The sequence below is a fragment of the Macaca nemestrina genome, chromosome 17 (assembly GCF_043159975.1).
Source record: "Macaca nemestrina isolate mMacNem1 chromosome 17, mMacNem.hap1, whole genome shotgun sequence".
Classification (NCBI taxonomy): Eukaryota; Metazoa; Chordata; class Mammalia; order Primates; family Cercopithecidae; genus Macaca; species Macaca nemestrina.
In genome coordinates, this window is record NC_092141.1 from 2,955,123 (window position 1) to 2,979,343 (window position 24,221).

Here is a 24,221-nt window from a genome sequence, read left to right on the forward strand (position 1 = left end):
GAGACAGGCTTTGCCAGGCGCGGTGGCTCACGCCTGTAATCCCAACACTTTGGGAGGCTGAAGCGGGTGGATCACGAGGTCAGGAGTTCAAGACCAGCCTGGCCAAGATGGAGAAACCCTTCTCTGCTAATACAAAAATTAGCCGGGTGTGGTGGTGCATACCTGTAGTCCCAGCTACTCGGGAGGCTGAGGTAGGAGAATCATTTGAACCCCGGGGGTGGAGATTGCAGTGAGCTGAGATTGTGCCACTGCACTCCAGCCTGGGCGACAGAGTGAGACTGTCTCAATAAATTAAATAAACAGAGACAGGCTTTGCCCCTCAAGTCCGCCTGAGTCTCGGCTCTCTAAATCCTACCCAAGGGTGGCAAACTTGAGGCCCTCCTCCCTGCCCCCAGTGTCTCACCTCTGTGAGTGCTACCCAACCTCCTTCCCACCTTGAATGAAGCGACATGGGCAGGTGCCCAGCCGGGGGGGTGTTAATGACCTCACGGGATCAGCACGCACAGGGCCTGGCCCCACAGCCCAGCACCCCTCCCCACCTGGCCTTCACTGCATTTCTTCTATGCCCAATGACAGGTGACATTCCCCTGCACGACACTCCAGCGAGCCTGGTGACTGACTGGCAGCTCGGTGAATTCCAGCTGAGTGCCTGTGATTCCACCCCCTTACCTCCTGCTCGAGTGACAATGTAAGCATGACCTCGAAATTGACCTCACTTGTATCTCTTCCTCTCCCAGTCACATTCCTGTCAGCCTTCCCCATCCACCCAGACCGGGTTACAGAACACTCAGGTGAGCCTGCGGCCGCAGGTTTCAAAAACTCACTTTATTCCAATGTGAAATGAGGACGTGATGGTTTAAAAACAAGAAAAAGTTCTTGCTCAGCGGTGGGGATACTTTGCTTGCTAGCTCACGCCCATCCCCTTTGAAACAAGGTGTCTGCACAGACCACACCCAAAAGCAGCTCTCCGTAAACCCAGGCGGACGCCCGTCTCCTCCAGGTCTCAGGGTGGTCACGTCCTCCCCAACCAGGGCTCTGACAGCAGGCACAGAGCAGCAGCACAGGAAGGGGGGCGCGGGAAGAGCGGGGCCTGTGGGGGCCCCCACCACCCCCAGAGCTAGTCTTAGACCAGGAAGGGAGCTGGGCTCCAGAGAAGTGACATCACATCGGCACCTGTAACTTCCCCCAGCCCCGCCCCCGCCCACTGTGCGTTAGGCAGCTCAGGTTCGAACGAGGAGAGGGATACATTCAGACTGCAGACCCCAAGCGTATGCCCAGCTGGGTGCAGGGAGCAGGGAGCCGAGCCAGAGCCTACGGCAGCGCCACCCACTGGGCTTGAGGGCAGATAAGCCAGGGCCGGGCACACGGGCTGAGGGCCCAGCACAGCCAACCCTGACCCCTTCATTTGGGAGCAGCAGCCACACCAGGCCAATCACAACTAAAACAGCCCTGCGGCTCCTGTCCTGCCCCAAACTAAAGTGCACCCCAAACCCTCCAGCCCTGCCACAGAGCTCTGGCTCCCCATCCCAGGACACAGGAAAGGCCCCTCCCCACCATGCTTTTTGGCTTTAAACCTGAACTTTCAGAGAGGTTGGGCCTAGGGGTAGTGGCAGCAAAAGCAGCAGCCATCATGTCGACCATACAAACGACCTGAGAAATCCCACCTGTGCACCACCCACGCAGGACTGGCTCGGGCTATGTACAGGGGAGAGGAACGGTCAACACTCACAGCCACGGACGCACGCGCACACGCCTGCTGGAGGGCGGGGGCCTGAGGAACACCTGCCCCCCGGCCGGGAACTGATGGCTGCACACGCCATTCACGTGTCTTCAATGGGGCCTCTGCATCATATATTCATTGAACCAGTGCAAAAACACCATTTGCGGGGCAGGCAGGCCAGGGTCCCAGGAAGATACGGGGGTGGGGTGGGGTGAAACGTGGAAGAAGAGGGCCTTGCTTCCTCTTCTGCCCGCAGGCACGCCCCCTTCTCCTGGAGTCTGGCTCCCTGGTGACGGGGCCGCTGGCCGACTGTCCGTCTGTCTCCCTCTCTATCCCTGCACGCTCGGAGAAGGGTCCTTGGCGGCCGGGGGCTGGGAGCCCAGGTCCTCTGGGGCCCCCGCTGGCGCGGGCTCGGTGGCCATGGGCTCCTCGGCCCTATCCTTGTTTCTGCTGGCCTCCTGGAGCTGGTGCCGCCGGGCCACCTCGGCTTTCAGATTCTCCAGGTCTTTTTGGCTGAAGAGAAGGGCGGGGATGGAGGTGGGTCTCAGGAGTCCTGGGCCCTCCACCACCCTCCTGGCTTTTGGGATAAACTCAGGCTCTGCTCTATTCAGTGGGAAACGTGTGTGAACAAGTGCTTCCCTCCTGAAGGCCGAAGGTCCCTGGACATGGAGAAGGTAAGGACCCCGCACCTGACCCAGTCTCCGGGCTCCCCTCACACCCAATTCCAGTCACTGCCCTCTGCGGCCTCCCTCCAGAACAGATGGAGGAAAGCGGAGTCGCGGCGCTGCTCCCAAGCCCTGCCGACCATTTTAAATCCACTCCCCCCATGAGGCCACACTGCTTGGGAGCACCCGGGGAGCCCGGGGCCTGCTCCTCAGGCACACCCCGCCGTGGAAGGGGAGGCGGCGGGGAGGGAACGAAGCCGCTTCTTAGGTACTGGATGGGAAGACGCCAAGATACGCTGTGTGAAGCCGAAACACCAAGGTCTTCACTCATGGAATAGGAGGATGCTGAGTAAAGTAAGGGGTGGGGCGCGGTGGCTCACGCCTGGAATCCCAGCACTTTGGGAGGCCAAGCCGGGCGGATCACGAGGTTAAGAGATTGAAACTATCCTGGCCAACAGGGCGAAACCCCGTCTCTACTACAAACACAAAACTCAGCCGGGTGCGCGCCTGTAATCCCAGCTTCTCGGGAGGCCGCTGAGCCCGGGACCCGGAGCTGGCAGTGACAGAGATCGCGCCACTGCACCCCAGCCTGGGCGACAGAGCGGGGCTCCCACTCAAAAAACAGAAACCACCAGGACACGCTTCTGAGCGGGGTGGGGGCTCACCTGAGAGGAATGAAGAGGATGCCGTTAATGACGTTCAGCTGCTCCAAGACGCTGGCCATGCTGGGGGCTGTGAACTGCGGGGCGGGGAGAGGAGCCGTGAGCGGGGCTCCCGCGCCCGCTGGGCTGGAGGGGCCGCTCCGCCCCGTCTCCGGCAGGTCTCACCTTGAGCGGCGGGATGTTGGCGCTGGAGCCGTTGCGGTAGATCTCATTCATGGTGCGCTGCAGGGCCACGGCCTGCTGGGTCAGGCACTTGAGGTACTCGGAGCTCTCCTTGGTCTTCTCATGGTCCTCGCCCAGCTGCGGGGAGGCGGGCAGAGGCAGGAAGGGATCGGGCCCGCCCCGTGGCCCCTGCCACAGCCCCGCCCCTGCCACAGCGCACCCTGCCCACCTGCGTCTTGTAGATGGTGTAACCCTCCTTCTCGTGCTGCAGGGCCGACCGGAACTCAGCTTTGCTCTCGTAGACGCGGGCGACAAGGTGGTGGCTGCCGGGAGGCGCCGGGGCGAGGGAAGGGCATAAGAGGGCTGGGCGTGGGGGCCTGACTCGGGGGCCGGGGGTCTCCTCTAGATCCCTCCCTGGAAGCCACCGAGGGGAAGATCAAGTCCAGGCTCAGCAAAGAGGGGGAGGTGGAGAGAAATTTTCTCGGGTGTCCGAGGAAGCCAGAGCACTGGGCCTCTTCCATGCCCCCACCGGACGCCCCCACCGGCCTCTGTGGCCCTTGGAGTTTGGGCGAGCGGCCGCCTCACCTGAGGGCCACCTTGAGGGCCTTGGGCCCGTGGTACTTGGTGCTGACGGCCAGCGCGTTCTCCAGGAAGCGCAGCGACAGGTCATACTCCATCACCCCGTGCAGCACCAGCCCGATGTTGTTCTGGGGGCAGGCGGGGGGGCCCTGGTCAGCTCCCGGTCCCCTGGGACGGAGGTGGGTCCCTGCCGCCCCCTGCCCTGGCACTCACGTCCAGCAGCGCCATCTCGGGGTGGTCCTCCCCAAACACCAGCAGCATGAGGTAGCGGGCGCGGTACAGCAGGCTCAGGGCCGTGGACAGCTGGCTGCTGGCGAAGCAGTACAGGGCCAGGTGCATCTGCGGGCGGAGTCGAGACAGGTCAGGGTGGCCGCGGACCCCAGCCCCTCGCGGCCCCTGCCCAGGCGGCACTCACATATTCCTGGATGGTGTTGGGGTGCTCGATGCCCATCACCCGCTCGCTCATCAGCACTGCCTTCTGCTGGTTACTCAGGGCCTGGGGAGAGACGGTGGTGGTCGCTGTGGCGTGGGAACACCCCTGCACCCAGAGCCCGCCTGGCCCTGGTCCAGCAGCCCACACGGCACTGCTCTGCACACTCCTGTCCTCTCCAGCTGCGCTCTGGGTCTGTCCCTTGCACAAGGCAGCAGGGGGGTCAACAGCAGCCGCTGCAACACCTTGAGGGGTGGGTCAGACTCCACAGAGAGCTCCACACACCCGTGGTCTTACGCCCAACAACATCTCCACAAATACCCAAACACAAACCTAAAACTACTAAAAACGTAAGAAGAAAAAAAAAAAGCTGAGCAGGGGCAGGTCCCTTGAGGTCAGGAATTTGACACCAGCCTGGCCAACATGGCGAAACCCATCTCTACTAAAAATACAAAAATTAGCCAGGTGTAGTGGCGGACGCCTGTGGTCCCAGCTACTCTGGAGGCTGAGGCGGGAGAATCGCTTGAGCCCAGGAGGTGGAGGCTGCAGGGAGTCGGTATCACGCCACTGCACTCCAGCCTGGGTGACAAAGCAAGACACTGTCTCAAAAACCAAAAACCAAAGACACCCATTTATAAACAAAAGACAGAACAGTCCCTTTGACTGCAGGGAGCGGGGATCCTAAGACATGCGGACCCTGAAACAGCCTCCGCCGGCCCCGGCCAGGCAGGCCACCCAGAACCTCACAGCCTCCGCCAGCCCGGCCAGGCAGGCCACCCAGAACCTCACAGCCTCCGCCAGCCCGGCCAGGCAGGCCACCCAGAACCTCACAGCCTCCGCCAGCCCGGCCAGGCAGGCCACCCAGAACCTCACAGCCTCCGCCAGCCCGGCCAGGCAGGCCACCCAGAACCTCACAGCCTGCACTGGGCACAGAGGACGCGGGAGCTCGGTGGCATGCTTCCTGCCACTCACGGACTCTCAGTAGGCAGTCTTGCTGACCCCCCTGCCATCGCCTCCCAGAACTGACCTCACCACAGCACAGGGGGCTCCTGAGCTCTCCCCAGGACACAGTTACACAAGGGTGGAGCCAGAGGTGGCCTGGGCAGAACGATTAACTTCCCGGGGTCTCCCTGGACTCCACCCACTCCTCCGCCGGGGGCCCCCTCACTCCTCATCCCCCAACAAGAGGCCAGGCCTTTGCTGCCACAGCCCAGAGGGTGCCTGAGGCCCACCTCTGCATAGTCGCCCATGATGTAATGGAGGCGGGCGAGGAGGCGCAGGCAGGCGCAAGTCTCCACGTGCATGGCTCCGTAGACGTTGTTAAACAGGTTCAGGGCCTCGTTGATGAGCTCACAGCCCTCCTTCAGGAAGCCTGCAGGGCACCCCCAGGGGGAGCAAGGTCAGGACGGGGCATGGGGAGCCCCCGCCTCCACCCAGCCCCACCCGGCCACACACCCTGCTGCACTTTGGCCTGGCCGCTCTGGAAGAAATGGAAGGCATCCGAGGCCTTGGGGTTGACGTGCTTGACCACGGGGAAGATGTTGAGCACGTCCTCCTCGGTGAACGCAGGCTTGTGGCGACTGTCGAAGCTGTACTCCTTCAGCAGGACCTGGAGAGCAGCCCCCACACACAGGAAGCCTCAGCCCCGGGCTCAGAGAGTTGGCACCTCCCAACCCACCAATGCTTGCGCACAGATGGCTACTATGAAAAAGCCACCTCCCCTGTGTCCCCGGTCGGGGGTGGGAGCCTGCAGCAGGGACGCGGCGGGGATGCAGTGGGACGCAGTGGGGACGCTGAGCCGTGCCCACCTGGATCCCTGTTTTCAGCGAGATCTCCCGCAGGAGTGTTATCTTCTGCAGGCCGTAGGTCTCCACAGCCTGGTCCACAGTCTCACTGAGGAGGGAGCAGGAGGCCTGAGCAGCCCAAGCACCGCTGGGCCCCCCAACACTGTCCCACCCAGCTCCCCAACACTGTCCAGCTCGGGCCCCCAACACTGCCCCACCCTCCACCCAGTTCCTGGGAGCCTCTGGGCTGCCCTCACCCTCCAGCACCCAGTGATCTCCACACCTCTTCTCTCCTCCGACTCCCTGGCCTATGACCACAGGCCTTAGATGCCATCTGGGAGCCAGTGGTGGCCGCCTCATCTGCCCAATCCCAGCTGCGTCCCAGCCGCGTCCCAGCCACGTCCCAGCCACGCCCTACACACACCACTCGAGGTGGAAGTCAAAGTAGTTCTTGGCCTCCTGGCAGATGTCCTTCCAGAGCTCCTGGGGGGTCACGACAGCCCAGGCTGTGTTATCTGCAGCTCCGGGGGGCCGGTTTTTCCTCCTCTTATTCCTCTTCTTGGAGACCAGCTCGTCGGCGGGCAGGTGGGCCACGGGGTTAGGGTAGGAGCTCAGGAAGCAGTTCAGGAAGTGGCTGATGGCGGCTGAGAGGCCGGAGAGCTCGACTCCCTGCAAGACAGGTTGGATCCAAGTCACAAGGGCCCTCAGCCCCACCTCAGGCTCTTTCCCGAGGCCCCACACCATGCTGGCAGGCCATGGCCAGCCACGGGGCGGACGGGTGGCACCTGTAAGTATGTCTTGAAGATGTGCTTGGCCGAGCGGGTGATGAGTTCTCCAATGCCGATTTTCTGGAAGGATTCAGAAGGGAGGTCTCGGTCAGGCCCCCCGCCTCCATCCCAGCCCCGCAGCTCCCGTTCCACCCCCGCCCGGGCAGCACTCACGTAGACGTGGTCCAGCTGGTGGCGGGCCGGGCTCCGCAGCACCAGCTCCAGCACCTTGCCCAGGTAACGCATGTTGATGCCACGCTGGCGCATCACCTCAGCCAGCGTTGCCCCGTCCATGGGCAACACCGCGTGCTCCACGCAGTCCTTCACCTGCGGGCTGCAGCAGGTCAGGCCCCGCCCGGCTCCTCTGCCCCCACCCAGCTGAGTCTTTCTAGGGGAGCACAGCTATCCTGGGAGCCTCTGGAGAAGGACCCCCAAGGCTCTAGCTCCCAGTCAGGATGTGGGAATGTGCCCAGCCTCTGGCAGAAGCAGAGGTGGGAGACGCAGAGGTGCCTGCTTGGGGCCACTATGTGACCCCTAGCCCCGTGTCCTGAGGCTTGGAGGCCACAGTGTTGGGGGAGCACCCAGCACCCCGGGGCCAGGCGCAGAGCCTGCGAGAGGAGGAGGATGGGCAGCCCCCACTGAGCTCCTGCCCCATCCCCCAGCCGTGTCACCACCCACGGGTCAGAAGACTGGATCCCCAGCTGCCGGTCCACCCGGTGGGCTCAGCAGGGCCCGAGCCCTTGACCTCTGGGAGTCAGGCTCCCCATCTGTCAAACGGGGAGACCCACTCAGGGAAAGCTGAAGAAATAACTCCTGCAATCCTGTGTTCAGGGGCCTCCAAGTCGGAGACGGATGAGGGACCAGCACCCACCACGCAAGCCCCACCTAGCCCCGCAGCCCCTCCCTCACCAAGCCAGGGATCTGGCAGGAGAGCAGGAAGGCAGCCGCGTCCTTCAGCAGCTGCTTCTGGTCCCGAACTTCATCCTGGCAGGACTCAGGGAAGCGAACCCCTGGAGAAGGGAGAGCAGAGAGGCTGAGCCAGGCGGTGGCAAGACAAATGCTGCCTGTGGCTGGCGGGGGAAGCGCTCAGATAGGGGACAAACCCACCAGCCCCAAGGGCCCAGTCCCCCCCAGAGAAGCTCTGGTCCCGGAGGGCTCCCGCACTGGCCGGCCCCTACCACTTGCCTGGTGAGAAGATGTCAGGATTGAAGCGAATGTCGAAGGCGGTGCTGCTGATGGAGCCGACCGCCTTGCACGCGTTGCGGATCACCTCCCGGCTCCGAGGGTCTGCTGTGAGACACGGCTCCATGAGACGCGGGTCCCCTCTGCCACCGGCGGAGCTGGGCTGCCCCACGCCTCGCCCCCTAGCTCCTCGCAGAGACGTCTGCCAGCCTCTCCCAGGTAGGGTCATAAGCCACCCTGGCAGGGCCAGCCTGGGCTCTCCCCCGGCATCTGCAGCAGCCTCACCTGTGCCGTCGTCTGCGGCGATGGTCTCTGCCAGCTCCTTCACCTTGGCCAGGCCGCTGGCGCTGCTACCGTCCTCCTCACTTCCCGCCTCCGGTCCTGGAGGGTCCTCAGACTTGGACTCCAAGGAGGAAGGACCACCATTTTCCAGGGAGGAGGGGGTCTCCAGCTGGCTGGCTTTCTGCTGCATCAGCTGCAGGGCAGCCAGCTTCATAAAGAGGAGGTACCTGGAGCAGAAGAGACAGGGCACAGCAGGAGCTGGGAATCGGGGAGAGGAGCTCTGCTGGCCCAAGGCTCCCGGGGCTGGGGCTCCACACCCTGCAGGCATGAGGCACCCTCTGGCCGGTGTGCACGAGTCAACGCAGAAAAACCAAGATCTCCCAAGAGAGGAAATAGAAGGTGGCCGGGGGCGGTGGCTCACGCCTGTCATCCCAGCACTTTGGGAAGCTGAGGCAGGTGGATCACCTGAGGTCGGGAGTTCGAGATCAGCCTGACCAACATGGAGAAACCCCGTCTCTACTAAAAATACAAAAAGTTAGCTGGGCGTGGTGACGGGCGCCTGTAATCCCAGCTATTCGGGAGGCTGAGGCAGGAGAATCACTCGAACCCAGGAGGCGGAAATTACGGTGAGCCTAGATCACGCCATTGCACTCCAGCCTGGGCGACAAGAGCAAAACTCCATCTCAAAAAAAAAAAAAAAAAAGGCTGCATTATGGAGGGGATGGGACAAGAAGGGCTCCCCATCCGGCTCAGGGCTCTCGAAAGTGACAGGAAGCCACTGGCATTTGAAAGAGTTACTCACACTGTGGGACCTCTGACATGGCCATTTCCTAACCCTACATACACACCAGCGGCAGGGACCCCCGGTGCCCCACCTGCCCGCCCCAGCACTGGGACAGTCACAGCCACCCAGACTTCCTAATGCTCCTTAAGAGAACAGCGCCGTTGCAGCCGGGTCACCCGCCTGAGTGCTCACGAGTCTGCAGCCCTGGTTTCTGCACTTGGGAGCCTGACAACAGGGCAGGTGGGGACGGGTCTCCAATGACTGTGGCCAGACGGAGTCCTTCACTCTCCGGCGCTTCTCCAAGGACCCAGCCCTAGCCCCACCCAGGGCGCCCGCATTCCCTGCAGCTGGCCCTGGCCCTGGCCCAGCAAGGCCGCCCCTCACCTGTGCTCCACGAAGGCGTCCACCAGCTCCTGGCGCAGGCAGCAGAGCTTGTGCCGGTGCGCACGCGGGAAGCCGGCGCGGGCGCATTCCTCAGGCAGCTCCTCGCCAGGCACCGGCAGGAAGTTGAGGTCTGGGGGGAAGGTGCGCAGCAGGTCGAGAATATAGTGGCGCCCGTCGTTGCCAATGATGCCCTTGCACTCGACCGAGGAGCAGAGCTCCACCTCCTCGTCGCGGTCGTTGAGCACCCGGTGCCGCAGGATCTTGAGGGGCCGACTCGTGCGCTCCAGCAGCTCCAGGTACCGCGGGTGCGACACCACGGTCTTCCCGAAGTCGATGGAGCCGTAGATGACGCTCTGCTCCTGGTCCCGCTCCAGGATGCCGGGGATGATGGACTGGGCCGTGACGCGGTAGCCGCGGTAATCCACCACCACCGTGCCCAGCGTGTACAGCCCCTCCACGTCCACCGCGTTGTAGGTGCGGACGCCGTTCAGGTCGTTGGTGGGCGCCACGTAGGCTGCCACGTCCCCCCCGAAGTCCTTGTAGTGGTCTCGGACGTCGAAGCCCAGGCTGAAGAAGATGTTGTTCCAGATGAACATCTGCATCTTGGTCTCCTCGCTGGGGTTGATGGCCATCACATTGCCGTCAATGACGGCCATGGCACCCCGGGTGGCTGCCGCGGTGAAGTCGCTGTGCACCTGCGGGGGTGGAGGAGGGGAGGGTAAGAGGCCCTGCCCAGGAGAGCCTGCATCCACCTGGCCAAGCGCACCTAGACCGCCGAGGTAACCAGCCCTGCCTTGGAAACCCAGGGACCCAGAGCCTGAGTTTCCTCATTATGTAGAAAAAGGCAAGAAAACCATGTTTTGGCCGGGCGCGGTGGCTCACGCCTGTCATCCCAGCACTATGAGGGACCCAGGCGGGCAGATCACCCGAGGTCAGGAGTTCGAGACCAGCCTGACCAATATGGTGAAACCCCATATCTAATAAAAATACAAAAAAAGAAAAAAAAACCAGCCAGGCATGGTGGTGCACGCCTGTAGTGCCAGCTACTTGGGAGGCTGAGGCAGAAGAATTGCTTGAACCTAGGAGGTAGAGGTTGCAGTGATCACACCACTGGCACTGCAGCCTGGGGGACAGAGTGACACTCCATCTCAAAAAAGCAAGCAAACAAACAAAACCTCCATGTTTTGAAAATACACTTGTGCTCAGGGAGACAGCAGAGCTGAGTGATTAACAAGTGTGGGCAAGTTTGGGACCCACCAGTTATGTGCCAGGTGAACTTGAACAGATAAAGGTATTTACAAGTCCAAAATATTACACAAAATAGTGTCTATAACGCACTTGGCACCATCTCTAGGGGAAGTTGGTAACTGAGAAATGAGTTTTTGTTTCTACATTTATCATCTCTAGGCAGTAAAACGATGGAAAGTTTTTTTTTTTTTTTTTCAGACAGGGTCTCATTCTGTTGCCCAGGCTGGAGTGCAGTGGCACGAGATCTGAGCTCACTCGACTTCCCCTGGCTCAGGCGATCCTCCCACTTCGGCCTCCTGAGTAGCTGGGACTACAGGCACATGCCACCATGCCCGGCTAATCTTTTGTATTTTTTGCAGAGACAAGGTTTCACCAAGTTGCCCAGGCTGGTTTCCAACTCCTGGGCTCAAGTGATCCCCCTGTTTCAGCCTCCCAAAGTGCTAGGATTACAGGAGTGAGCCACTGTGCCTGGCTGAGATGTTTTTTGAGATGCAGTCTTGCTCTGTTGCCAGGCTGGAGTGCAGTGGTGCAATCTCAGCTTACTGCATCCTCCGCTTACTGAGTTCAAGCGATTCTCCTGTCTCAGCCTCCCGAGTAGCTGGGACTACAGGTGCCCACCACCACGCCCAGCTAATTTTTGTATTTTTAGTAGAGATGGGGTTTCCCCATATTGGCCAGGCTGGTCTTGAACTCCTGACCTTGTGATCTGCCCGTCTCGGCCTCCCAAAGTCCTGGGATTACAGGCATGAGCTACCGAAGCTGGCCTGAGATTTTTTTTTTAAGCAACTACTTCTCCTCATTTCTCTTACTAACCCAGTGCTAATAACTTTTAAACCCCAGCCAGCTAAAAGTGTTAATGCAGATGAGCTCCCGCCCTAGAAGGGCCACGGTTGGCCAGGCAAAAGCCCCGCAGCAGTCAGTGGAGGGCGGGAAGCTGGATGGCCCTGGACACTCAGTCCCTATGGGAAGTAGGGCCCGCTCCTCCCAGGGACTCAGAGCCTCAAAGAGACCAGAAAAAGGTACTGGGATGGTCTGCTGGGAGGCAGACGGCTAGCAGACCCTGCAGGACACCCTGACTGGCCTTTGGGGAACCTGACAGGGTTAGGGCTGCCCCTGCCTCCCTTGCTTTCCTCCTGTCCACAAGAAAACCCATCAGCAGACAGACGGTGGGCCTGAGACTGCCGGTCAGCAGAGGCTGCAGGCACCTTGAATATGGCCCTTTCTCGGAGCAGCCGCTCAGGCAGGTTCTTGCGAGGCAGCTCCCTCGTCGTCTGCAGCTCCTCATTCCAATCTCGGGTCTGCAGAGCGATCAGAGAGGGAGATACGGGCTCAGCCTGTGCCCTGTGACCTGCTCTGGGCAGTCCCTCCTTCCACCTTCCTGAGAAGAGCCCCCGACTCGCAAATGAAGAGTCAAGCATGGGGCTTCCAGGAAGTGCATGGAACCAGCCCAGCACCCAGGAGGGCAGGGGTGCCCAGCGAGGGCAGGGCCAGGCCGCGGGCACCTGTCCAGGAATGTGCTCCTCGTAGCCCAGCCTCGAGGTATAGGCATCCTCTGCGCGCACGCAGTCCATGGCATGCTCCGCCTGGGGTGCCGTCCAGCTGTATACCTGGAATGGGGTGGCGATCCTCTCGAACGGGTGGCGCTGGACCCTGTGGCAGGCAGGGGAGGGGAAGATGGCGCAGCCCACCAAGCTCAGAGCCCTGCCACGGGCCCTCTCCTGAGGCCCCCGCCTGCCCCGGCATCTCCTACCCTGAGACACCGCCCTGAAGTCGGAGGGAAGCGCACGGGCCCTCTCCCGCAGCTGCTGTCTCGGCACCGACTGACAGCTCCCTAGAGCGGGGACTCCAGCACTGGGGGCCCAGGGCGGTTTCTCCAGACAGAAGCACTGGAGTGCAGGGCCGGCTCACCCCAGGCCCCGTGTGCCACGACACAGGCGGGCGGGCGAAGGCACTACCTTTTCTTCTGTAGCACGGCGAAGTTCTTCCTGAAGGCCGGGCTGATCTGGTTGAGCAGCTCCACCAGGGAATGGCTGAGGAAGCGGGGGCTGGCGGGCTTGGGGTTGAAGTGATAGGCCGTGGACCTGCAGGGCGAGGGGGGCACTGAGCGGGGGCCCAGGTGTCTGCCCAGACCCAGAACAGCCGGCAAGGCAGGGGGGCGTGGTGGGCTGGCAGGGACTCACTGATTCAGGTAAAAGCCCCGTGTGGACGCGGTGATGCTGACTTGCCGGTCCTCGGCCGTGATCACAAACAGGTACATGAGGTCCCCATGCATCTTCCGGTTCCCCGGGGGCGGGTTCCAGCCGCTCATGGTGAGTACTTTCAGGCACTGCAAGGGCTGCGGGAGTGGCCGAGGCTGAGGGGCCAGGCCTCTGGTGTGGGGCCTCCACCCCGCCAGGGACCCTCTTCCTCCCTCCCCCAGGATCCTACCTTCCAGTCGCGGTTTTGGGGCTGCAGGGGACACAGTGGCCGCTCCCGGCTCCCTGGCAGGATGTACTCGGGCGGTGTACAGTCGATGGGATCCATCTCCAAGCCCTTCTTCCGCTTCCCGCTGTCTGAGGGACCCGAGGCTGGTCCTCAGCACAGAGCCACCAGGGCCAGCCGTCTCCCCACCTGCCGATGCCCTGGTCTGGGTGCCTCAGGCCCAGGTCCCTCGGCCCCTTCTCCAGCCCCCCACCTTTCCCCGCCCCTTGGTCCAATCCCCGGCCCCAATGCCTCCCGCACCTCCCAGGTCGCCGTCGGTGAAGACACTCAGGAAGGACAAGGAGTTGCAGTCAACCCCGTTGAAGGCATCGGATGGGTCCAGGCTCTTGAGCAGGTCTCGGACGTGGCGCACGTGGATGCGGGCCTCACGCACTGTGTAGGGCTCTGTCAGGAAGGCGGGAGGGGACGGCGTCACCAGAGCCCTGAACCCTGAACAACCTGCTCAGCACCAAACAGGTTTCAGGGGTGCTAACGTAGTGGTTTTAATTTTTTTTTTTTTTTTGAGACAGAGTCTCGCTGTGTCTCCCAGGCTGGAGTGCAGTGGCGTGATCTCAGCTCACTGCAAGCTCCGCCTCCCGGGTTCACGCCATTCTCCTGCCTCAGCCTCCGAGTAGCTGGGACTACAGGCGCCCGCCACCTCGCCCGGCTAGTTTTTTGTATTTTTAGTAGAGACGGGGTTTCACCGTGTTAGCCAGGATAGTCTCGATCTCCTGACCTCGTGATCCACCCGCCTCCGCCTCCCAAAGTGCTGGGATTACAGGCTTGAGCCACCGCGCCCGGCCTTAATTTTCAACTCTAGGCTTCAGTTTTCCAATTCCACTATGAACACATAAGCTGGAGTTCTGGTTTTGACACCACACACACACACACACACACACACACACACACACGCGCGCGCTCTGCCTACTGGTAAGCAGGGATCTTTGTTCATAAAGAACTTTCTGCCAGATGCCTCGGAAGCACACACGGCCGCCTGCTTTTGTGCGCCAGCGCCTCGGGGGGACAGGGCTCCTGGAGCTTCGGGGCTTCCACAGCACAGCCTTGCCCTGCTCTCCCGAGGCAGCCTCGTGGAGGGGCCTGAGGACTTTCCAAGGCCCCCAGTGTCAACACTGCCCACTATGCGGTTTCATGGGACTTTAATGGCGGCTCTTTTGGTGGTGGGGAGAGGTTCCGTGATCAACCGTGGGCGCTGTTGAGCTACAGATCTTTTCCGTCACTGCTTTCAACAGGCCCTGGGTGGGGAACCTGAGCGGCTTCTACCCAGAAAACTCAAGGCCACGGACCAACCTGATGGCACCTCACTGTGCCCGCCCGCCCCACTCCAGGGCTAGGGAACTTTTGGGACTTCTCATTCATCTCTACAGACCTGGCCTGGGCTGGCTGCAAGCCCTGGCATGGTACTGCCGGATTTTTCTGTTTTAGAATCATGCCTCTGTTCTTTTGTTTGTTTTTTGAGACGGAGTTTCACTCTTATTGCCCAGGCAGGAGTGCAGTGGCACGACCTGGGCACACTGCAACCTCTGCCTCCCAGGTTCAAGTGATTCTCCTGCCTCAGCCGCCCAAGTAGCTGGGATTACAGGCGTGTGCTAGCATGCCCGGCTAACTTTTTGTGTTTTTAGTAGAGATGCGGTTTCACCATGTTGGTCAGGCAGGTCTCCAACTCCTGACCTCAGGTGATCCACCCACCTCGGCCTCCCAAACTGCTGGGATTACAGGCGTGAACCACCACGCCCAGCCACGGCTCTGTTCTTCAACCCATGGGCTGTGAAGTTGGCAGATATAGGTGTGATGGCCTGAGAAGCAGACCTGTGCTCCAATCCTGCCTCCATGAGCTCATCTGTGACACAGGGACCCTGGCATGGACGGTGCTGCCTGCCTCTGCCTCCGTGGACCCTCCCCTGGGCAAGCACCCAACTTCCAGACCAACCTTCCACCACGCGCAGCACGGAGCCCTCCTGCAGCCCCTCAACACTGCGCAGCTCCGAGAAGTGGTCCAGCACGTTGCCGTCCAGGTGCAGCGAGAAGCAGGTGCGGTGACACGTGTCCTCACGGTCCATGAGCACCTGGTGGATCTCCTGCACCATCTCCTGCGGGGACACCTGCAGGGAGAAGGCCCCGACCACCCTGGTGAGAGGCCATGTAGCAGAGAGCAAGGACAATACCACCTTGTCCCCAGCCCAAAGTACCTTGGTCCCCAGAATAAATGCCCCAAATACTCGACTTCCCACTTTCTGGCTTTTAAATCCAGGCCATGTCCACACGTGCCACGCCCTGTGTGTGCAGCCTGGAGCGTGGCCCACCAACTTGGCCCTGCAGACCAGGAGCAACCCCCGAGCGGAGAAGGCGAGACGGAAGAACAGGGGGTCAGAATTCTGACGGCAGCCTCACCCCCGTCCTTGCCCAGTGCTAAGGGGCCTGGAGCAAATGGCTTTCACCTTCCAGAAGGGGTGCTCTGGGGCCCAAGCCTGTGGGTGCTGAGACACACGACGGCCCTGCCTCATTCCCCACTGAGTCACCGGCTTGCAAGACCTCCACGTTGGCTCTGCCCTTGGAGATTACCCAATACCACCCTCCCCTCTGGCAGAGAGAGAGCTGACTTGCCTGAGGGCACAGAGCAAGAGGCTGGGGAGTCCTGGGATGCCAACACGACCCAGCCACCATCACTCCCCTCCCCACATAGGGCTGGCGGGCCCAGCTGGTCGCCGTCCTCTAGCAATGGGGCAATGACCCGACCCTGGGCTCGATTCCCACGTCTATCACGCTAGCTGGGCGACTCCGGGGAGCGCACGGGTTCCTCAGTTTCCTGCCAGTGTGGGGCAGGAGGAGCTTTCCAGCTCACCCTCCCCAGCAGGCTCAGGCCTGGTCCCCAACAACTTCCTCCATCTTACCTGCAGGGAGAAGGGCTCGATGCCAGGGGCGAGGATCTTCACAGAAAAACCCGTGTCCTGAATGACAATGACTTCCTGGCCGGGGGTCTCGTCTCCCGGGTCGGCCTCATCAAGCCCGTTTTCCCTGGGCGGCTCGGCCGCCCCTTCCTCCTTCTTCAGGCTCTCTGGGCAGTCCCCGTTTAAGAGCATGACTGATGGCAGCTCTGTGGGACAAGAACGGATCAGAATCAGGCAGCCTCGCTGGTCCGGGGTGCCGTCCGCCTGACCTCACACGCCCCAGCCGCGCGGTCTCGCCCTGCCCTCCGCACACCTGCAGGCCACTCACACACCCAGCCGCCCTCCCAGCCACTGCTCCTGGACCCACTGTAGTGTGGAACCTGAACACGCCGCCCAAACCACTCTCCCCAGGGTCACCAAAGCCACCCTTCAAGCCAAACCCAAGGGTCTCCTCCGGCCCTAACACACCTGGCTTCCCAGCAGCAGCCCCTCTTCCTCTCCTCTTCTCTGACCCACGCAGTGCCCTTGCCCCTCCCCCTCCAGCCCCATCCTCTTCCATCCCCACTGAGCTGAGGTCCCAGGCTGCAGCGGGGCTGCAGGGGTGTGCCCGGGCCCAGCCTCTCCTCCTTCTGACCCCACCCCCTCCCATACACTCCTGCCTCGTGGCTCACACGGCCAATCCTGTCCCCTCTCTCCAGCCTTTTGGACCAAGGAGACCGCTGCCTCCCAGGCATCAACAAGTGGCTGGCCCTGAGGCACCACTGAAGACTGTCTTGCAGGAACGGAACTCATCTTCCTCCTCAAACCGGCGCCTGCTCTATCTAGTCACCCACTAGGTATCTCCCAACCCACCCACAGGACCTGGCCTCTGCAGCCACTGCCCTGGGGCAGGCATTTCCTCTATTCAGCAGGGCCACCTTCCTCCTAGGAAGCCCACTGCTTACAAGACCAAGCTTCTTAGGCCAGTGCTCTCAGGCACCCACCTGAAGTCAGCCTGGGCTCCTGCCTGCCCCCTGCTGAGGTCTAAGGACATCACACCATGGAAGCCTGGGACCGCCTACTGCCCTCCCACCGCTGTGCTGCTGTGTCTGTGCTGCCCCTGACATCCCATTGAGTACAGCAAACACTGACTCACCCTTCAAGGCCTAGGAGAAATAAACCTTGTCGGCAGCCTGCCCAAACGACCCTTAATGGCGGGATCACACCCCACCCCCCTTTCATTCCCAGAGACATTCTGCACCCAGGGTGGCGTCCTCACCAGCTCTAACCACCACGTTCTATCTTGCCCAGGCTCAACAAAAAAGGCAATAAATAAGGTACTTACTGCAAACCTGTAGCTAAGTCCAATATTTGTACACAGCACCCAGTCCAGCAGGGTGGGGAGGAGGTGACAAAACCTTGCATTCCTACCCAGGCACCAGTGGAACAAAGGAGAGCCCCTTGTTCCGCGGAGGAGCCAAGGACCGCCTCTCATCACCTCCAGCAGACACAGGCCTGCCTGGGCACCCATCGGGGAGACGAGGACCTTGGCCCCAGGACCTGCCCATCAGCCAGGCTCACCTGCCTGGCTTGGCTTGAAGCTCAACGGTGCCAACTCCGAAGAGGGCCTGGGTTCCCTTCCAGAAAGAACAGCTCACCCAGCTCTGCCCATCCCATCGAGACCCCACCTCCCCTTCCCTGCCCAGCTCTCAGGAGTGGGGACAGGTACATCTCCCAGAACTGTGTGGTCCCAGTCCGGACCCACCAGAAACGCGGAGCAGAAGCCTCAGGGAGGGGATGAGGCCGGCACAGAAAGGCAGAGCCCGGGGCCTGGAGAGCCACTCCCTTTCCCTGGAACCCCACGAGTCAATGAGAAACAGGATCGCTGAGAGCCCAGACAGTCTCTTCCCCCTTCCCCCAAAGAGGGGTATTTGCAGCCCAGAAAGGCTCGGAGCCTGGCCTAAGGTCAACCAAGTCAGAAAGGGCCCCAGACCCCCTCCTGCGGCCTGCACCCCACACCGCGGCACCGCCCTCCACTCTGGCCGCTGAGGACTTTCAATGACTGTGTCTGTCACGCCTCTCCATCCCCACCCCACCCTCTCCAAGCCTGCCGTGGACTCCCAGGCACAAGGATGCACAAAGACCTCCCTGCCAGGATCCAACCGCCCCGGCAAGGACACCCCCAAGCCGCTAGCAAGGGAGCAGCCCCCCCAGGCGAACACCTGCCTGACTCTAGGGACACAGCAGATGACAGCTGGGCGGTGGTCGGTCAGCTTTCAAAAGGCAAGAGCAGGGCAGCCAGGTGGAGGCACCTGCAGCCGGGAGCCAGGAACCCCCCACAGGGTCCCTGAGAAAGGCTGCACCGGCTGCCAAAAGCCCCTGGAAGGAGGGGAGAAGCAGGAAGAGCCCCCACCCAATATCGAACAGCGGTTTTACGCTGTGAGAGCCCAGAAGCGGGGAGCCAAATACCTAGACAGAGACAGCCTGTGTTCTTCCGCCTGTCTGGAATGGGAGGACAAGGCAAGGCGGCCACGGCTCCCACTCTCCTTCCCCAGCCCAGGGAGACCACCCTCAGGGGGTACCTATTCCCTGATCCGGTTTCAAAGGAATGTGACTGGCTGCCCATGGGCCTCCGCTCCCCAGGACAGCATGTCCTGCCCCGAACCTTCCTCCAAGGAACCCCGAAGGTCTCCCCACCCCTGGATGAAGGCGGAGCGATCTCCCCCACACACAACTGGCTGGCTCACCAGGTCCCGGTGCTCACCTGGTGCAGTTGGCAGCTGCCCTGCCCTCGGCTCTGGAGTCTCAGGATGGCCGTGGCAGCCAGGCAGCCGGCTCTCCACATCAGCCCCAGCATTGCCCGGGTGCCTCGTTCCAGCCTCAGCCGCTACCCTTGCCCTAATGCAGCCAGTCGGCCCGGGGCTGGAGCTCTGGCTGGCTTCGGGTTTCAGCGGGGCCAGGCCTGCCGTGGCAGCCCCAGGAAGGGCACACTCCCCCTGCCTGGCATCCCGCTCAAGGTCGGCCAGAAGGACGGCTGTGGGCCAGGATAACCCAATGGCCCCAGGACCCCAGGGGGAGCTGCTATCAGCACTCAGGCCCGCCTCCCTATGCCCCCTAGAGAGGGGGTCACTGCTGGCAAAGCCGCTAGGGGGATCAAAGAACCCAGAATTTGGGGTACCTGGACCCCTCAAGATTGAGGGCGTAGGAGACTGGTTGGCAGGGGCAGGGCCCAGTAAGGGGGTCCTCTCCTCAGCTCCCACCCCAGTGGGGGTGAACAGGACCGCTTCCGCCAGCTGCCGCCAACAGCTGGCACAGACCCGGGCCCAGGCCATAAGGTGGCTGCCTCTGCCCACCAGTCCCAGACACTGAGCACCCTGCTGTCCCTGGGCCAAGGGCCTGGCTGGGACCTCTGGCTCCTGCTGCCCCCTGCAGGTGACCTGGCTGCCAGCCCCTTCCTGGGAGCCACTGGTTCTGCTGGGAGGGAGGGGGATGGGCCCCCAGCTTCCCAGAGGACAACTGCACCCGTGCCCCTGGCCTCCAGGCTCCATCAAGAAGCTGGCAGGCTCCATCTTCCCTTCCCAGCAGCCCCGGCCCTGCCAGGAGGGAACCAAGTCTCTCCCAGGGGAGAGCAGAGCTGGCAGCAAGAGGCTGGCGGCCGCACAGCGGGGGAGGAGCCCAGCTGGCCAGGGCGCCTTCCCAGGGCCTCTGACATGCTGCCAGGGCCCAGTGAGGACTGCCCCAGCATCCACCCTACCCAGGGTGGGCGGGAGTCAGGCTCTCACTCCATCCCCTCCCCCCTCCAGGACCAGGGATCAGACAGACCCTGGGCTGCTTCACAGCCCCCATGGAAGGTTCTGTCTCACACAATGACCAGAGGAGAAGGACCAGGCGTAGGCAGAGCCCCTCTGCTCCTATCCCCTCACAAAATACACTCTAACCCTCCGGAGGCAGGGCTGGGGGAGGGCAGCCTGGCAGTGACCCCAGAGCAGTGTTGACAACCACCTGCGTTCTGGTTACCACAGAGCCAGGACTCACGCTAGGCCCAGCCCACGGCAGCTCCCTGAACCACCATGCCAGCCCATCTCACCTACGGCAGCTCCCTAAATTGGCTTGGCCAGCCCATCTCACCTGAGGAAACTGAGGCTCCAGAAGGCTAGGAAGCAGCTGCCCAAGGTCACAGAGGCAAGAGGCAGCCAACCCAGAGCAAGAAAAAACCAGGTGTTACTATCACATTTGGGATTAAGTTTAAAAAAAAAGAAAAAACAGGTGTGTCAAATGCCCAAGCCCATGGCTTTTGAGTCACTCCCACAGAGCGCAGGCTACCGACCCGCTCCTACTGACCCACTCCCGCTCAGTGCAGCCCTCCCTAGGGGCCCGGCAGCACCCACAGGTGGGCTGCACCTGCTTCCTTCTCCAGGCCTCAAGACTGTACGGGGCGGGGGGGCAGATCTATCCCAGGCACAGCATCCCCTGAGGCCTCTAAACCCTCGGGCCACTACTCCCTCCTCTCCCGCCCGCACCTCTGAGGATGTGAGCTTTCGGGGAGGGGAAAAGGAGGCCTTCCGCAGAGCGGGAGAACGGGGCCCAGCAGCACTCTGCATACACGCAAACTCAGATGCCAGTGAAGAGGTAAAGCGCACCCCAGCAGGCCTGGAGGCGCAGGGACCCCAAAGGCGGCAGACAGGAGGAACTAGAAAAGAAACTTAGGCCTCCTCAGAGGGCCTGTGAGCTGCCCAAGCCAGGCACAATCTCAGAAGATCGTGCCAGGGCCAGGCCACGCCCCAGCCAAGGCCTCGGCAGTTGAGGCTCCAGCAGGAAGTAGGGTCCTAAAAGGTGCATCACCCGTCCCAGGAGCCCAGGGCTTCAAGGAAAGGCAATGGGGCAGGCAGGCGGCCTATCGAAGAACCCACAGACCAGGCACCTGTTTGCCTCCTTCCTGTCCCACCCAGGCCAGAGGCAGGTGTTCAGGGCCTGAGGACAGTCCAGAGTTCCTCAAGCTGCTCTCCCCACATCCCATCCAAGAGAGGAGCTTTAGGATACTCTTGGGGAGTCCCCATTAGCCCCTAGACTCCTTCCCCAGCTGCCAGCCTCCTCCTCCTCCCGCTCTCCCCTGGGCAGAAGGAACCTGACACACCACTGTGGACCTGAAAAACCTGCCTGTTCTCTTAACCCCTAAAAGCCACTGTATTCCCAGGAAGGTAACCAACCCTTGCCCCCCACCCTCAATGGCCTTGATCACCTCCTTCTTAAGGGGACTGAAGAGCCTTCCAGAGCTGGATCTCAGAGGTCAGAAGCCTTGGTTCTGATGCTCAGGTGGGCCCCAGCTTGCAGGGGGGTGGGTCTTCATTAGGGCTCCGTCCTTTCAACAGATCCGGGCTGGCTGTAATGTAAGTCTTAGCTACCTGTACTAGCTTCCCAGGGACGTAGGAGCCCATGTCCTGCCCACGAATATGCTCCCAGTTTCCCCAAATAGCTGTGCCCTTCCCTGACTCAGTTTACCCCAAAGCCCCACCACCAGCACAGTTAGGAAGGGGCTTCACTGATTCCCTCACAGAAATCCTCCAACAGATGCTCCTCGGCCCCCTCGTTCTCAGCATGTGATCCAAACCAACACGCCTGTCCCAACTTCCTCTGGGCCTGGCCACGGCAGCCTTGGCTTGCTGGCCATGAGCTGGAATCTAAACACTTCCCTTAACAACTAAATCGCTGTGTGACCTTGGGCAAGTCACTTCGACTCTTCAGGTCTCTGCTAAAGGGGAAATCAGCCAAACTCCTCTTATCTAGCCTGCCCACACGGATTCAGAACCACATCAGCACAAAGCCTGGTAGGCTGGGGCGATCAGCATTTGCTGTGCTGCCCAAACCTTGGCCTTGTCTAGGCAATCAGCAGTACTGCCCCAGCACCTGTCCCTGACCCCAAGGTAACTCTGCTATGATGGGAACAGGGTCAGAGGGCCGAACGCTGTCCCCATCCTGATTCCCAAGTCAGCCCTGGCGCACTCACTGAAGCTGGGAAGGGAGATGATGAGGCATTAAGACCACAAGTCCCAACTGAGGACAGTCGACAGACGCGGGAGGAACTGGGGGACAGGAGTAGCTCTGCACCCCCACTGCCACCCGGAGCAAAGAGGACCGCAGCCCAGGCCTGAGGAAGATGACGACTGAAGGTCTGGGAAGGGGATTCCAGCCCCAAAGCTGGAGTCTGAGACACGGCGGAGGTAACAGAGGGAAGAGAAGGGGCTCAGGAGAAAGGGAAAGCAGGCCCCACCCGAGACAAGCTGCAGCCACTGCCACAGTCACCACCACACAGCCACCATGGGGGATCGCTGGGAGCTTGACTCCACACTAACGACCTTTGCTTTAAAAACAGCAACTCTGGTCTGACCCACTTTTCGCAATAAGGCAGGTTAATGATCAAGTTCTGGCACAAACACTTCCCCCTGCCAAGGAGTTCGGTTTTGCCCCATGCACAGGCAGACGCCCCCTACACCAGGTCGGCCGAGCGGGCCAACACACCTGAGAGTCGCCGCCACAGCCTGAAGACCTGCGGTTACAGCCTGGCCTCAGGGCATGAACCAGGGACGCCCCGCACCTCGTGCTCTTCCCACAAACCAAGCCTGGGAAGCCTCGAGCGAAGCTTCACTCCCAGGGCTGCAGCCCTGCGCACCGGGAATGCCTGGGAGGCCGACGCGGAGCAGGTGCCGAAGGGGGCCGTCCCGCAAGCATCGGAGCGACCCCAGCTCAGACAGCTCCCATGCCCGGGCGCAGAGGGGGTGGGGCCGCCGATTCTCTCGGTCTGCGGCGGCGGCGCACCCCGAAACCGCGTGTGCGCGCACGTGTCCCTGCGATGAGGCGCGCGTGTGCCCGCCGAGGGTGCCAGCCGAGGCTGCCCTCCCCGGGACCCCACGTGCGAAGCCCGGACTGCAGCCGGGGGCGACTGTGAAGGTGACCTTCAGGGCGGGGGCGACCCGGTGGAGGCCCCAGCAAGATACAAGCGGGCCAGGCGCGGAAGGAAGGCGACGGTCCCCGCGGAGTCCCGAACCCGCCCGCCCTGGTCCGGCGTCCCCCGCCCGGCGGCCCGCTGGCCCCGGCCCCGCTCACCGGCCGCGCCCGGCCGCCCCTTGCCCCCGGCCTGCGAGCCGTGATCCCGGGCGCTGTCGGCCGGGGCGGCCGCCGGCAACTCGTCCGTCTTGATGACCATGGTGGCGGGAGCGGGCGTCCGCTTCGGCTGTCCGCGCCGCCCGCCGCGCCACTAACCCAAGTGCCCTGCGCGCCGCGGCCGCTGCGGGAAGGACGGAGTCACCGGCCCACGTGGTGCGCGCCGTGGCCTTTGACCCCCCGCCGTTCCCCTGCCCCGCCCTCGCGCCCGGCCCGGCCCACGGCAGCCCGCGAGGGACAAAACGCGCCGCGCCTCGTTCCCCGCCCACGGACGCGGTGACTTTCCCAAACGTCTTAAAGGCAACGCACCCTGACTCCAGGCCCAGGGAGGCTGGGCGCCCTCTCGGGGCGGGGCCTCGTGGAGACTCCCTGCCGCTCGCTGCCCGTCGGGCGGGCACCGTGACCTTGGGTGGAGACTGATTGGGTCGGCCATGGTTAACCCTCCCTTGCCCAGTGATCCCCTGTTTTCTTTTGCAAATTTGCTAAATGACCGCGCAGTCTGTCATCTGCGGTGTTCGCGTGACCGTCAGCGCCCTCCCCACCGGGCAGGCCCTTTCCCGCCTAATGGGTGCGGCGGGATTATTGAGGGAGTGGAGGGCCGCGTAGGGCACGGGCAAGAGAGGCGAGGGCGGGACATGGCAAATGGGGCTCAAGTGTCAGAATGGACCCGCCAGACTGTGTTCCGAGCCAGAACGGGCCCCCTGCTCGCGTCCTCGACCCCTGGGTCCTCACCTCCTGGCTGGTGTCCTCATGTGACAGTGGAGGAGGCCGAGACCAAGGTCACGCAGAGAGCGAGGGATGGAGCCGGGTGCGACTCCATCCACAGCCAGGACGCTTTACAGTGGCTCGTATTTTTCACTGGGCTGGGGCTTGGCGGGGACTGAACAGTGAGGTCAGGGGACACTGGAACCAGCTCTTGCAGTGAATTGAAATGCCCCAGGCGGTCTTTCCTGCCCAGGCCCCAGGGGGCTTTTGTGAAGCACCTGAGGCGTTTTCCCTTAGGAGCGTTTGTCAAGCTCTAATGGGAACTGGGAGGACTGGGAGGGCCCCAGCTAGGGCCTCGCGCCGA

The 24,221-nt window shown here is 62.1% G+C and overlaps 1 protein-coding gene across 5 annotated transcripts; it reads right to left on the reverse strand.

Annotated features, from left to right (window-relative positions):
• Positions 1–804: 804 nt before the first annotated feature.
• Positions 805–23,255, reverse strand: LOC105471775 (clustered mitochondria homolog). Of its 5 annotated transcripts, none has more exons than XM_071082124.1 (26): positions 23,096–23,255; positions 16,019–16,221; positions 15,058–15,229; positions 13,371–13,514; positions 13,077–13,201; positions 12,830–12,984; positions 12,605–12,730; positions 12,152–12,299; positions 11,855–11,947; positions 9,402–10,096; positions 8,237–8,460; positions 7,955–8,056; positions 7,679–7,779; positions 6,944–7,096; positions 6,788–6,850; positions 6,427–6,671; positions 6,027–6,111; positions 5,674–5,827; positions 5,451–5,590; positions 4,204–4,284; positions 4,002–4,127; positions 3,795–3,916; positions 3,439–3,532; positions 3,213–3,347; positions 3,051–3,124; positions 805–2,233 (listed from the first exon to the last, which is right to left on the reverse strand). In XM_071082124.1, the coding sequence occupies exons 1-26, from the start codon at positions 23,193–23,195 to the stop codon at positions 2,050–2,052; spliced, it is 4,044 nt and encodes a 1,347-aa protein (XP_070938225.1). In that variant the 5' UTR covers positions 23,196–23,255; the 3' UTR covers positions 805–2,049. The 5 variants fall into 5 exon arrangements, with proteins under 5 accessions (XP_070938225.1, XP_011722809.2, XP_011722799.2 ...); XM_011724507.3 differs by having other exon boundaries at positions 7,955–8,059; positions 23,096–23,254; XM_011724497.3 differs by lacking the exon at positions 23,096–23,255 and adding an exon at positions 18,759–19,569.
• Positions 23,256–24,221: the final 966 nt, after the last annotated feature.